At 49.3% G+C, this 14,908-nt stretch overlaps 4 protein-coding genes across 4 annotated transcripts; 3 read left to right on the forward strand and 1 right to left on the reverse strand.

Annotated features, from left to right (window-relative positions):
- Positions 1-1,372: 1,372 nt before the first annotated feature.
- Positions 1,373-2,585, forward strand: BO88DRAFT_476810 (uncharacterized protein; the record flags this gene model as incomplete). Its single annotated transcript, XM_025711955.1, has 3 exons — positions 1,373-1,559; positions 1,624-1,694; positions 1,751-2,585. 3 exons carry the CDS (start codon positions 1,373-1,375, stop codon positions 2,552-2,554), a joined length of 1,062 nt encoding a protein of 353 aa, XP_025566031.1. The 3' UTR covers positions 2,555-2,585.
- A 358-nt stretch (positions 2,586-2,943) lies between these two features.
- BO88DRAFT_402469 (COP9 signalosome subunit CsnD) lies at positions 2,944-4,573 on the reverse strand. Its single transcript, XM_025706110.1, has 2 exons — positions 3,207-4,573; positions 2,944-3,151 (listed from the first exon to the last, which is right to left on the reverse strand). The coding sequence occupies exons 1-2, from the start codon at positions 4,422-4,424 to the stop codon at positions 3,119-3,121; spliced, it is 1,251 nt and encodes a 416-aa protein (XP_025566032.1). The 5' UTR covers positions 4,425-4,573; the 3' UTR covers positions 2,944-3,118.
- A 468-nt stretch (positions 4,574-5,041) lies between these two features.
- BO88DRAFT_433154 (transcription factor IIF subunit TFG2) lies at positions 5,042-6,737 on the forward strand. Its single transcript, XM_025709405.1, has 4 exons — positions 5,042-5,521; positions 5,610-5,874; positions 5,925-6,121; positions 6,184-6,737. Exons 1-4 carry the CDS (start codon positions 5,222-5,224, stop codon positions 6,571-6,573), a joined length of 1,152 nt encoding a protein of 383 aa, XP_025566033.1. The 5' UTR covers positions 5,042-5,221; the 3' UTR covers positions 6,574-6,737.
- A 165-nt stretch (positions 6,738-6,902) lies between these two features.
- Positions 6,903-8,711, forward strand: BO88DRAFT_208680 (CCCH zinc finger protein). Its single transcript, XM_025701909.1, has 2 exons — positions 6,903-7,038; positions 7,090-8,711. Exons 1-2 carry the CDS (start codon positions 6,993-6,995, stop codon positions 8,610-8,612), a joined length of 1,569 nt encoding a protein of 522 aa, XP_025566034.1. The 5' UTR covers positions 6,903-6,992; the 3' UTR covers positions 8,613-8,711.
- The last annotated feature ends 6,197 nt before the right edge of the window (positions 8,712-14,908 follow it).

Below are 14,908 nucleotides of genomic sequence, written 5' to 3' on the forward strand. Positions count from 1 at the left end.
GAGTAGCTGGGACAGTCTGGCCGATTACTACTGCGATGAGTGAAAATTTCTGAATGACTGCAAATAGGCAGAGTCGATCCTGATTGGAGGAGCTGAAACCACAGTTCTCCAGTTTCAAGGAGCACGGGGCTGAACATACCCATCTGAGTTCCTTAGGGTTCCCGATAGGCTCTTTCTATACCCACCTCACCCCTCGTCAGCCATCGCCTGATCCGCTTTTGTGGAAACACGGAATGCGCACTTAACAGTGAGTGCAATTGAATTCGCGATCGCCATGAGTAACTTGTTATATACTGCAGATTATCGGATGAAGAAGATATTGCAGATCAGTCAGTTCAATAGCAGAAAAACAAACTTTCGAAGTACCCCAAACCTGGGGGGGGGGGGTTCTTCACTGATCTACTATCAACATGATGGAGAGTGAAACACTCTGGCGCTATCACCGCCCATTGCGTATGCTCGCCACAATTAATACACTTGGAGCCAGGGTTCCTACGCCGTGGATCCCGAGATCCCGATACATTGGAGCCAAGTGCGAAATAGACTAGCTGAAGGTAGACTGGGATCTATATTAACTGATATTACGCTGGAAATTACCTTGCATGACCCTGATGAATTGGGGTTGAAGCACAAGTCGGGAATCGCGGTGATTATGTCGCCAAATGAGTTATCTATACTATCCGGGCTACCAGTATTACCGTTTACAAATCTAATGATGGCTTGTTCCTTGCCACGAGGGTGGTCTGTCTGTCAACATCAGAGTGGACACATTGAGACCACCCCGACTCAAGTCATACGACCGGCTCCACTTGCTTAGCACACCGTGGAGACTATCAGCGTGCCCTGGTGAATGGTTTTTCGGGTGCGTTTCAAAGAACCAAAAATTCCAGTTTGTGGATTGTGTGGGAAAAGAGGCACCCGCAAATGAGAGGCTTGCTTTTAAGCTCGCAAGATGAGGGTCCTTTGGCTCCCTGCTCTATGGGCGCGGTGAGTATCCTCATACGGAAAGAGGGCCCATATCTAGATCTACCACTTTTCCCTGCGATCAAGCGTTCGAGGTATGATACCCTTGGTCCACTCCATACATATTCAATAGGCTTCCACCTTATTTTGTAGCTCTGTCCCTTTTTCCCAGTCCACATAGTAGTTCATACTTCGGTATATACTCGGATTGCCTTCGTTATATCTCAGCACCCTCCTCATTGCACTTGACCATTCGTTATCAACACTCATTTCCATATCTACCGCCCAAATGGACTACGAAGCGTAATGATCACAGGCATCATATTGCTTACCCTCGCTCAATCAAACGCTCTTTCATACTTATTCTTCATTTCCTAAAGCCATTGTTTCCAGTAACACCCTATACAACATGGCTCCTACATCGAGAGGAGTGGAAATGATAAGCATCGTTACGGTGCTTGTTAGTCTCGCATTTTTGGCAGTCATTCTACGCATAGTCGCCCGATTCAAACGCAAAGTACATTTCGGGGTGGACGACTACCTTTGCTTTGCATGCATGCTCCTACTAATCGGCATGCTCATTGAATTGTCTCTTTGTGAGTTATCTTAGAAAACACTCACCAATACATAGTATTCAACCTTGCTAATAATCAATCAAAGGGGTCACCATCGGCGGCAATGGCTCTCACCAAAGCAAACTGAGCAACGAGACAATGATGAACTTCTACAAGGTACCAACTGCCCCTACCACACTCACATCCCATCTTCACCAACTGACACACCTCAGATCTTCCTCGCCAACCAATTCACCTACTTCTCCCTCTGCCCCCTCATCAAAGTCTCAATCGTCTGCTTCTACCGCCGCATCTTCACCACCCGCACCTTCCAATGGACATCCTTCAGCATCAACGTCCTCATAAGCCTCTGGGGTCTGGGCGTCTTCCTCGCCTGCGCTCTCCAATGCCGCCCCCTAAAAGCCTACTGGGACCAAAGCGTCGACGGCCAATGCCTAGACGGCTATACCCTAATCGTTGTCAATCAAATCTTCAACGTAGTCATGGATTTCGTCCTCCTAGCCCTCCCCATCCCCTTGATCTGGGGTCTCCACCGCGCCTGGCAAGACAAACTCGCCATCAACGGCGTCTTCGCTCTCGGCGGCTTCGTTTTCTTCGCGAGTATCTTCCGCGTTGTCGTCCTCTTCTGGATCAATGAGTCGGATATGACCTATACCGTCTATCAAGCTACGCTATGGACGCATATCGAGCCCTCCATTGGGCTTATTTGCTCTTGTTTGCCCACCATCCGAGGCTTGTTTCCGAGAGGAAAGCTCTCGAGCAACAACTACAAGTACCGGAATGAGGTCCCCTATTATGGGAATACCGATGTCAGTACCTCGAACTTCGTGGCTACGGGTCGCAAGACTCCCACTGCGGAGTCTATTAAGTTGGAGAATGGTGTCCCGAGAAGGTCGAATTCGAGTGAGGGCGGTCTGCCCTCCAGTGTTAAGAGTAATGATACTAGCTGGCTGGATATTACTGTTCGCACGGAAATTGATGTTAGGCAAGACGATCTGCCGCGGTATTTGAGATGAGGTCGGTCGACTGTGTGAGACTTGGTCTACAGACCTTCTTTTTTCGCCTCGGCTTGTATGCCAACTGAGCTTGATGCCCGTGTGGCGAGTAGCTCCGGTTTGAGTGGTGCCGGATCGCCTCACATTCTTCTGAGCTTCGGTCCCATGAATCGTGCCGGACATGGTACAAACCCATCCGCATAGCAGTGTTGCGCACAGCTATATGGCACGTCGCTGTATCCCTGCGCGTGCATATGCTACTACCTGCCACAGCAGATGAGAGTTGTCTCTCTACATACACAAAGAGGCAACTCGGAACTCCATGGGTACACAGACTTGGATGCCCCTTTGGCTTGAGACATGGCCAGCCTTGATTATCATTCGGGTATCCCGATACATCGCTTCCGACACAGGTCACAGCTCCTGATCTTCACCTACATTCGACGCACGATATAACATACGCTTTTAACGACCATCAAACACATGTACCATACTCATATATTCTGCGCATCTTCTTATCATTACGCCTGTGAAACAAACATATCGCTAGCTAATTTCTGATTCAGGGTGTATCATTTCATACCCTCAATGCACTGTCGGCTGTCCAGCTGCAAAATCCTACTCTTATGTTAGCTCACTGTAGACCACATAGCATTTAGACGATAATACTCACCGGAAACGCATTGGTGATGCTCGTAGCCACTCTCTCCACATCTTCAGCCAAACCCTGCACCCCAGCATCCCACTGCCGGATATGCTGTCCTGTAGTCGCATTCCCTCCGTCAAAGTATATGATCCCATCAATCTGATCAATACTCCCCTTCAAACGACCCTGCTCGACCATCCTCGCCGCATAATCCTCCGCCTTCTCCCCCGCCGTGAAGTCCCCACTCCCCTGGAGCCCCAGAATCGCACCCAACGCATCGGTCGTAATATTCTCGTAGAGCTTGCTAGCCGCCACCAAATTGTGCTCAACAACAGCCTTATCCAGCACGGTAGACCCATCCGCCGTCACAGCCAACTGATGCGGCGCCAACCGCTGCGCAAACGCAGCCACCTCCTCCGGATTCAGCAACCGATCCAGGAACATTTTCTCCAGGATAGCAAACTCATCCACCGACGTCGACCGATCATCCTTATACAGCGTAGCCAGAATCCGAGACCGCTGCGGCCCAGCCGGAGCGAGCACCGCGCACCGAATAGCAGCCGCCAAGGCCTGCAACCGATCCTGTTCATCCACTCCCGCCGCAAGACTAACATTGAAGTATTCCTGACTAGCATCGAGGAAGCGCCGACGAGCATCCAGAATACGAGCCTGGGATAGCTTGAAATGCAGCTTCAACTCGTGATCCTCAATCTTACTCGGCAGGTTCTTAATGCGGTTCAAGAACGCTTCCGCACTGGTGGTATCGTCCTCTTCGAGGTAGTATCTCACGATCCGAATCCATAGTCGCACCTTGGCGGCGTCGGAGACTAGCCGCTGCGAACTGTCGATGTGGATGCCCTGCAGGGCTTTCGCGGCGTCGGTGTACTGGCCTTCGGCTTCGTAGGCGTCTGCGAGGAGCTCGCGGATCTGTGCATCTTGTTCTTCGACGGAGGTGGAGCGGGATTGGAGGAGGGTGATGGCGTGTTGACCGACGCTGATTTGGGTTTCTTGGGTGAGTTTGCGGAGGACGGCGATGAAGGAATCGAGGATGGGGCGGGCGGCGACGATGCTGATGTCTTCGCTGAGTACGGAGTCAAGGAAGTAGATGAGGTCTCTGGAGATCTGGGGTTCTGTGGATGTCGATACGATGTCGCTGAGGAGGTTGTTGTAGAGCTGCAGCTTGTTTTGGGGGTTCGCGGAGGATTCAATCTCCGCGAGGGCGGAGGTGATTTTTTGGGAGGCCATGAGTGAGGTGGTGATGTGTCTAGAGGGTGATGGTAGGGTTTATGTGAGATATGGTAAGTTGGCGGGTAATTGCGGGTGGAAGTGGTGTTCTTTAATGAGCAGAGGGGTTGATGAGGTGGTGTACGTCAGGAATATGGCGTGGATGCCGATGGAGGAGAAGTGAAGCTGGGGTGGCTTATCGATAAGGGACTACAAGCACAGCACTCAATGCAGCGCATCTACTGCAGAGGCTTACAACTCGACGGCTTAATCATTGACTTTGGGCAGAATACTAGGAAGTTTTCCTGTCTGATGCTTGAACATCCTGTAACTTTATGGCATACTAGTACTATGTCTTGCACATCCCCAAGAAATATAGTCCTATTGATGGAGATTACCGCCTCAGGATACGGATTATTAAGTAGTATCGTGTGGGCTGACTTGGAACAGCCGTGTATAGTAGATTGAGAAAAAGCAAATTATCCAAAAAGAATCTTCAGGTTAATGTTAAAGTTGAAAGCTAGGAAGCTGAGGCAGAAGTATGAATGGAATTGTGTTAATGTTTTTCTATTCAAAGCGCAAGTTGCCCACCGCCTTTGACGACCCGCTCGGGCGGCGGGTTTCTTGCTTGCGGCGACGCATCTTCCCCATTCGAAGCTTCAACATCGCGTACGTCACTGACGCTTTCTTTTGGACTCATCTAATCCCTTGATTTGTATCGCTCTCTTACGCCTCGGTTACGATCGCTTCACTATCTTCGGAAAGTCGGGCTACTAGTCGACCCTTCTTCTCGCGCCAGTATTAGGCTGTGTGGCGCCATGGTCCCCCAAGTCAAACAGGAGCCTGATTCCCAGACACCATACATCAAACCCGACCCATACATCAAACAGGATCCCGACAGCAAGGACACAGTGCTCGCTGATATCGACGATGAAGACTTGTATGAGGATGCGGGCGATCTAGACTTCTCGGCTGCAAACCAAAGCGTCTGGCTCTCACGGCTGCCCCGGTCACTATGGGAACATTGGGCGCATCTGTCAAACAGCGCCGGCGATGACGACGAGGAAATTCAGATCGGGACAATGAGGATCGAGGGTACACAGAATGATCTCAAACGGGTATGTGTCAATCTGCGAAGAACTTTGTCAAGGGTACCTCGGTTTGTGTTTTTTGTGTTACACGGACTGACTTTTGTGACCTTTGTAGGTCAGTTTGCGCATAAACGCACGAGAAGACAATCGCGATATTCCAAAAGACTACCTACTGCAACGGCAAACGATAACCTCAGAGAATGTTTCGCACTTGACGCAAAATACGTACCTTTTCACCGAGAGGGACCTCCCAGGTCATGAGAATCGAATGGTGGTTTTTGGCGAGGCGCGTTCGGCGCTCTATGAGTCGATGAAGCGGGAAATGAAGAAGAAGGAGCGCAAGAAGAAATGGGAGCCTTACGTCAGAAAAACTGTACCAAGTATGTACCCTGTTGCTGCGACAAAGGAGATCTTGCTCACATTGCAACAGAACAAACGGCTTTGGTGGGGAGCGTGAGCGAAGAGTTCAACTGCCTTCCGGTCGAAAATGAGGAATTCCGGCGCCTTTCGGAGAAGAAGGCTCTGGAGGCACTCAAACCGAAGCGTGAGACTGTATTTATCGATAAGATTCCAGGCAAGATGCTCCAGCCACGGAATGCATTGCCTGGAGAGAAGGGTGCTTTTGTGGTAAGTTTTCCTTTGCCGTGCTTAATAGTTCTACCTGACTTACAAAATCCTTTCCATTTCAGCAAGCAACGAGGCCAGCCAAGCCCAAGGCCCAGGAAAACAAAACCACGCGTATGCCTCAAAACGAACTGTTGGATCTTATCTACCAGTGCTTCAGGGAATACAAGTACTGGCCATTTAAGAACCTCAAGGCGAGACTGCGACAGCCCGAGGCTTATCTCAAACAAACTTTGGAAATGGTTGCGCATTTGGTCAAAGCCGGTGACTTTGCTATGACCTGGGAGCTGAAGCCCGAAGCGAGGGAAAGCAACTACGCCAATGCGATGTACAACGATGCTAAGGATGAACTCGCACCGGGAGACTACAACTTCGAGGATGGCTCTGAAGAGGAGGCCACTCCTTCCGGCATGATGACCGATAATGACGAAGGACAGTTCGAGAACGTTGTCTAAGGATACGGATCCTATGTAGCATAAGGGCCATGGCGTTACTTTGGGGTTTGGGTGATTTGATACAGGCTGTTTAGATAGTATATTATGAGCGCCTAGATGACAGGCCCGACATCTAACACACATTATTACAGAACAATATCATCGAGCTTAATCGCTCAAGTCATTGAAATTTTCTATGTTCAAAGTAGAAACTCTCACAACGTAGTCATTGTCAGACCATAGACAGCGATCGTACAAAGCGCAGTAACACGTGACCATCGGCCGCCACACACCGCGTTCGTCATTTCATCATCCGCATCATCAACACAAGCTCATCTCTTACAACTCAGCGGCGTCTGTCATTCAACTACCCAGTATAGACTGAAGATTCTACATTGAGTGACTTGCTAACGTGGCTTTGGCCGCCTACTCAGGATAAAATGACAGAAGATCAGGATCTGATGGCCAAAATCAGCCAGCTTGCTGGTAAGCGCATTCTAGCTATCCATAACCGTGCCAATCTCTAACCTCCACCAGGCCAGATTAATAGGCACAAAACCCAACAGTCTCAACCTGAGTCACCTTACAGTAGTGAAATAGCTCCAGGCCAACACGTTTCGCGGCATGTTCCTTATCGAGGTCGCGGGTGGGCGCCTTATCGTGGACGACACTACTCACGAGGACGTCATGTAGCTCCCCATCGCCACCGTACCCTCATCCTCAACAACGCAACATCAGGTACACCTGGATCGGCTACTCCAGCTGGCACGGGGACTGATACAGACGGTGAGGCGCGATCTGCTACACCAAATGAGTGGGTTGTGAAACGCGATCGTCATATGCAGCTCATCAACACTTCGATATACGACAAAGAGACACAAGCGAGGACGAAGGCGATGGAGGAGAGTCGCCAGGCCAAGGCGCAAAAGAGAGCACAGGTCGAGCAGGCGAGAGTTATGAGTTACGCACAGGGCGTTGGCAGAGTGCATCCTACGGGCTTCGCGGCTCCTCAGGTGTCAACTACTGCAGACCCGTCAGCGGAGTATCAGGTTTTCGTCAACGACATACCGTTCCGGGTGTCGCGTGGTGGTGGCAAGCTAATCCGAGTGTCTGGTGCGTGCGCTGTAGATGCTCTGTCCAAGCGAACTAGCTTACCGGTCATAGATAATCCGAATACTGCCAACGCTACGCCAAAACGAGTGACAGTGGCAGGCGTCGCTTTTGTCCGGAGCAAGAACGGAAATCTCCACCGCTTGGGTGCTGTTACATCAAAAAGGTGGCGGTTGTGTTGTCCATGTGGCGAGTTGGAAGCTTACTTCAAATATAGAAAACCAATGACGGTCAAGAAGAAGAACGCGCTTTGCCAGCGATTCACTACGACGGGTACCAATGCTTTCCCTACACGAGGCCCTGAGTGGCCCTTGCCCCCATCTCATTATTGTTTCATCTTCTGCGGGATCACGCTGATCAGGATCTTCAAACGTTTAGGCAGCTGTTACAAAGGACCAACATGTCCCTATATTCACGACCCGAACAAGGTTGCAATGTGCAAGGACTTCCTTCAGACTGGTCAATGCAATGCAGGTATAAGTTGTGATCTCTCTCATGAGCCCTCGCCCCACAGATCCCCTGCCTGCGTGCATTTCCTGCGAGGGCGCTGCTCCAACCCCGAATGTCGCTATGCCCATGTTCGTGTGACCCCGGGCGCTCCTGTGTGCAGGGACTTTGCGGTTTTAGGATATTGCGAAAAAGGTGCCGAATGCGACCAACGACACGTTCACGAATGCCCAGACTATGCGAATGAGGGCGTTTGCAACAAGAAGCGCTGCCGCCTCCCCCATGTTGATCGGGCCGGACAGATCAGGAAAAATGCCGCTTCTAAGACTGATGCTACGGGCCTTGCGGAAGAGTCTGATGCATCCAGTGAGGAAGAAGAGTACGATGAGATTGACACGGATGACGTCGATTCGGACGATCTCGATGAGGATGAGCCCCAACTCATCGCGGCCGAGTCAGATACTGGCGAGGTGTCGCAACAACAGGACTACATCCGTCTCTAGACATTCATACCCACTAACCTTACTACAGTCTGTAATTGAAGTTGGCTTGGATTTTACGGATACCCCAAACAGAACAAGAAACGGGCAATGGCAAGAGGAAAGAAAAGCAAATAAAGCAGAAAGAAAGAAACAGAGAATAAGAGGGAAATAATTCTTTACATAGTGGCCAATTAATGCCTGCCTTGAAAGTTTGATGCCTTACGGAATGTCGTGTTCCAGTCGCAGTTGAAGATACCCATATGCGTTTAGCATGTTGTTTACTTGCAGACGGTGTGTATACGAGTCCGTTCGATGATCTTGGATAAATCCTATGGGTTGGTAAGGGATGACACTTGGAATTGTAGTTCTACATGATGACGTTGTGTTGAGACGTGAAGCCATAGGTAGCATACCAATGGAGATGAATATGAATTTTCTACTTCTGATTCTGTTTCTGTTTACTGTATGCTACCTCTCACTTACTTCCCTGCTGCAGACATTGCTTCAGACTAGCCACACGTGCTGCCCAGCGTGAGTCCGGGGCGTCAGGCAGTACCCATCCCCCCTGTGTCCTCACATGGCGACCCCAGAGAGAGGGAGACAGAGGCAGACCGACGTGTGAGTCATACTCCCCCAACCTGACAGGAAGTCAGGTCGAAGACGATCAAAGCCGACGACCCCCACAGCGTGGATCCGCGTCCGATGCAATGCAATGCAAGCTAGCTCTTTAGTGTAGCGACTAACGGTGAAGATAACCAGCTAAGGGGAGGTACCTGGTCTCTGGCTGGTGCACTGCAAAATCCTAGCCCTGTCAATGGCTGCTTTACCCATATGGTTCGCATGGACCAAGGCGAGCCACGCTGCTTTTTTCCCTTTCCGAGTCCCTCTTTTCTCTTTCTACCTAACCCAACTCTTACTTACCGCGTGTTCCGGGATGGCACGGGCGTTCTTTGTGCCGGTTGGAGCGATCAGGGCCGGCCGGGAGGACGACGATGAGACGCGACACCCGCCATGCCATGCCATGCCATGCCTTGAACCGTGCTGATGCGGATGCGGATTGCGGACACCAACGAGAAGCTGCCAGCCAGGTTGTTTAGTAGTTGAGTCTAAGCAAGTCGAGTTGAAACACCTGTCCTGGGGTCTTGTTTCATGTTTGTTAGTCCCGACTTTCCCATTGCCTCGTGGCTCGCTATTACTGCCCTGACCGGGGGCCGGATGTCCTGGCACCTATCATCAATCCTCCTACTCACGTACAGAGTACATACATGTACATATCTGTACGCACAATATTTGCTCCGTCCAACTACTACCGGCAGGGGGACCTTGCTTAGGCGATAAATTACTAAATGCTCCTTAGGGGGTCTCAGTGGCACGATGTTTGTTCCGGGGATTGAGGAGGGGAGGAGGGGGCCTTAGCGACCTACCGCCACATGCCACAAGCCGTAGTCAGTATGTATGCATGGGGAATATCCATACTGCCTACTCACTAACTAACCAACTAGGTACTAGATAGATGACCAGGATGAGGGGACAAGGCAAAAGAAAAAAAGAAAAGACAATAAAAAAAGGCGATCAGATCACGGACCGGTGCAGTCAGTCAATCTGTGCCTGATGACAAGCATCACCGCCAATTGGCTCGGATGGACCAGTTACGAGGGGAATGGCCCAATGACTGACATTCCTTCAACACCGATATTTTGCATCTTTAGTTTAGTTCAGATAGTTACTTTGGTATCTACCCGATGAGGTGCCCCTCGTTTAGCTTTCTGGGGAAGACGCAAGTGGGATCCGATAGGCAGAGTCTTCGAGAATGGTCGACGGGGTCCACTATGTTAATTTCTTTTGTTCACTGCAGTTGAGGACCGAACTGGAGATGATACCGCAGATTGATATACTACTAGTAGTTACTAGTCACTTACTTGGTAGTGGTGAGTAGTCAACCAGGGCTCTTTTGTTCCTTTGGATGCCCAGCCTACCGCTGATTGGCGGAAAGCCGTAGATCAGGCCGGGAAACGTGACTTGGGGCGGTGTTGCTGCTGGAAGTTGCTTGTTCTGTCCCTAAGTAGGAACTGACTGACTACAACTCTGGTGCCTAGCAATGAACTATTCCAGTTCTCAAGAGTAGATGCTATTCTTACTATCCTATCCTATCTCAATTCACAACTGCAAGTCATTTAGCTCCCAGAATTACCTCATTTCATCGCTCTCTACTTCCTGCTTCGTAATGCAAACTACTAAATTTATACGATCAGCAGCCTCGTTGGGCAACAATGGTATCATGCAACCGAGTCCGAGAAAGCCAATCTTCGAGAACGAGACTGACCGGCCCACTGACCCGGGAGCTTCCTTAATTCTTTCAATTCGAGTATGACAATGCTCTCACAATTTATGCATCCTCTCTGAATAAGCCTATCGTCGTCGATCGTCCGTAAGCCATTGGCTTTTGAGCAGTGTGGTTATGATTGTGGTCGAGCCACCATCACGTCCAATCCGATCCCTTGTAAGAGCCAAAAGAATCACCTCAACCCATTGCTGACGGCCAATTCCCTAGATAGCAGCCCGCATGCGCTGATTCTTCAAGAGGCGAAGTCTTAATTTCCGTTCAATTAGCACCACTCCACCGGTCGCTTCTCTCGCCTCTTTCAATTGGACCCGGGGCTGGTGTACACCGCCAGAATGGCCACTCGGCATCGTCATCGCAAGACGAGCGATTACCCGGAATGGGGACAGGTCGCCAGTCACGGCAGGCCCGAGATGCTCCTTCTCCTTGTCCTGATGGCAAATTTCGAAATGAGAAATCAGATTTAGACTTGTCGACTGCATTCACGTGTCTGTCTGCCGCTGACCACCCACCCCCTTTCCCCCGGCCTGATCCTATCCAGGACCCCGGGTTGAATAACGGTCAGGTTCCATACCCACATCCAACTCTTCCCTTCCCACCCACTCCTGCACACCGTACATGTTCGCCTCCTTTGCTGCAATTCCAAATCACCATAAGGATTCGCCTTAGCCCAATGAGAAATAAAGAGAAAAAGACACCAAGAAAGAATACTACTTCTAGGGTATTGTTTCAAGTTGTCTTTTTGGCTCGTATCCGATTGGGTTTGCTTCCCTTGTCTTTGTTGTTCACTGCTGATTTGCTTCTTGACTCGATATCGGATGCAATCTGTTCCTTCGTTCCCCCCTTCACTTGGTGCATGAGATGATCTGAACACCGGCAAAGTTCATGCATTGCATCAGCAGTAGCAGTAGCAGCAGCAGGCATATGTAGGGCAAGTTAATTGCTTTTTTCTTTTCTGTGTCTTCTTTTGCATTTCACGTTCCACGCGATTGTCGCGAATAGCGGGCACCGCTGCTTTGCACCGGCCCTGGAAATGACATGCTTACGGACTGACTCTTTGCTTTTGGGATTTCCATGCGTACCCGATACCAATGCACATCGGTAGTAGTCGCTGTGTAGATGAGATGATTCTCTTTCTTCTGTCCTTGATAATACGTACCACAAGGGTAAATTGCCTATCTACCTGTGAAACGTGGCATCCAATCTTACTCCATACAAGATAGCTTCGTTCTTCTCTACACAGTATACCAATAACATAAACACAGACAGTAAGGCTAAGGCTACAGAGTAAGCAACAGAATCAACCCATGACATCAACACACATACAAACCCCAACAACAGCAACCTGAAACACCAACTCATCAAGGGGAATGATGGATGGAGAAAGCACCCGCACAAAGCACGGATTCCATTCCATCCCAATCAGGAAATCATCTAGACCGGTAAAGCTTCGAGAAAACAAACCGGAGGAGGGGGTTTCCCGTAGACAGTGTGACTCATACCTCTCTTCTAACTACTTTCTGTTGCACTGCTACTACTACGCAGCGCACATACCAACAAACCTCCGAGTAGATACACACATAGTAGTCTAAGTGGTCGGTGACGACGTCCAAGCTTGCTTGCTTGCCGACTAACTACTATTCTAGTAAGTAAGTAGTATAGTGCAGTCAAGTGGGTCTTGGATTTCTTCTGGTCTGTTTCATCTTATCGATAGTAGATAGTTGGCGGTAAGTAAGTGGACTTTCTGATTGCTACTTCGGTCCTTGTGCATACTGTAGGATTTCGGGGACTGACTAGACTAACTATGTTACTATGTTATGTTATGTTATGTTGTCGCTTTGGGGCGGTGGATGTGGATCGGCGCAGGCATTATCGTCTGTCTTTTCGGCTTCGATGCTGTGTAACTATGTACTCATGCTTAGCTGCTTGAGATTTGATTACATATTAAGGATTTTCGGGGTATTGATGCTTCGAATCATGGGGACTAGGACACGTTGGTTTAAGGGAGAAGGAGGGGAAGTGATATCATGCTATCGGCCGAATTGGAGGGGGAACGTTCTCGGGCGTCATTCAGTTCTTCGATTAGTAGTTGTATGAGAGTAGTGAGCTTACTGTGGTAGGTAAGTAGTTATGATGCTATAGTGTCTGAAGATATGTATTGTAGCATCACTGCGTTAAGCCAATCATGAAGGATGGGAAAGCAATGCTTGCTACATACTACTACTCACTCACTCACTACTAGTAGGTCTATCCAGTGACCTAGTACCTACCTACATATTTTGAAACACCGAAAGCCATATGGCAATACCCAGGCAAGCCGGCAAACCAAGGCAACGCACATGTCTAGTTAAGGCACATACCACATCTACCTCACTCCTTATCTGCAGAAAATCACAATACTACAACCAACTACAGCCTCACATCACATCACCTCCAAGCTCGAAACTCTAGCTCGAGCTCGAGCTCCGGCTCCAGCTCTAGCTTCTACACCTGCTTCTGCTTCCTGCCAAGCCAAGCAAAGATAGGCGCAAACCGTTTCTTGCCTTGGCCATGGCCATGGGCTATGACCATACTATGCTTCAACCCAAACTCGCCCTGTCTCTGCATGAGAACCCAGATCGTGCGGTGCGCACGGCCAAGGATCCGAGCGAGATGCGATGACATCGATTGGTTTGGTTTCCCCGCAGGAAAGTCAAGAAAGGGGAAGAAGCAGTGATGCCTTACCTGGGGTTAATTACTGGCAATTATCTTTTTCATTTCTCTGAATTATTCCAGTGTAGGTATTTAGTTAGTTGGATAATAGGAAAGTAAAATGAGGTAAAGTACGGAGTAAGTACTTACTAGTAGATAGATGACGAATTCTGTTACTGGTGATGGTCACAGGTGGAGGGACGGGATGTGGTTGATGATAATTTACTCCGTGTGTCCTTCCTAATTGGGAAATTACCAAACATTAAGTTTTTTTTCCCTTGTGATTCTTTTCGGTCGATAGACTGACTGGATGAATGACTTCCATCCATCTCGTGACTCCGCCGTTGAGGTTACTTAGGTAAGATGGTTACCTAAGGACGAAACAAACAGGGTGAGTGGATTTGGCTAGCCTAACAGTACTTAGTACTAGATACTAGTATCAACCCGCCACACCACACGAAGAAAGAGAAAGAAAATGCAGGTGAACCGTCAAAAGTGGATTAAGCTCCATAAGTTGATGGTGGTGCTTATACCGAAAAAGGTAATTTAACTGACTACTACTTACCTGCCTGACTAGTGAAGCACAGAGCGTAGGTAAGTAAGTCACTGACTTGCTTACTTACAGTAAACTAAACTAACTACTAAGAGCCTGGCATCAACGCCAAAATCGAGAAACAAAAAAGCAAAGAAAAACACCCGCTCGGCAATCATCCCCCAAAAAGAAATAAATAATAATCAATCAAATCGTAAACCTGATTAAGATCTGTATCTGACTGGAGGACATCCAGTCCAGGATGAAATCCGATGAGATGGATGAGAGAGAGTGTGTGTCCGTGCTTTTTTGTTTCTGCATCTGAGTTGCAGCTTCCGTGCGGTATGTGCATTTCAGGTAATCTGTCATGGAATTGGTTCGAAAAGCACGGGCGGGCGCGGTGTGTGTCGCAACAGAACGGGTGTGCATGCGATGTGCGCGCGCGCCGATTGAAGGGGCCGCGCGGGCCGGCAATGACCCAGTCTAACCGAAACTGCAAAAGGGCCCTTTGTTTTGTTTTGGTTTTTTGTTTTGTCGTCCACCCGTGGAATGACTGGCTGGTTTGGTCTTTGTGGTTATTGGTTGTGGATCAACTTCTTTGGATGGGTTGGATGGATCTCCCTTCTACGGGCCGGCCCTAACGGTACCAGAGATGAATTTGTGGTGGTTTCCTAGGTACTCTATCGAGGTGCTATGGATGGGGGCAAAAAGCAAAATAGAAGCATGTGTATAGCATTGTGGTGGTGGGTGATA

This window comes from Aspergillus vadensis (assembly GCF_003184925.1).
Source record: "Aspergillus vadensis CBS 113365 unplaced genomic scaffold BO88scaffold_4, whole genome shotgun sequence".
Taxonomy (NCBI): domain Eukaryota; kingdom Fungi; phylum Ascomycota; class Eurotiomycetes; order Eurotiales; family Aspergillaceae; genus Aspergillus; species Aspergillus vadensis.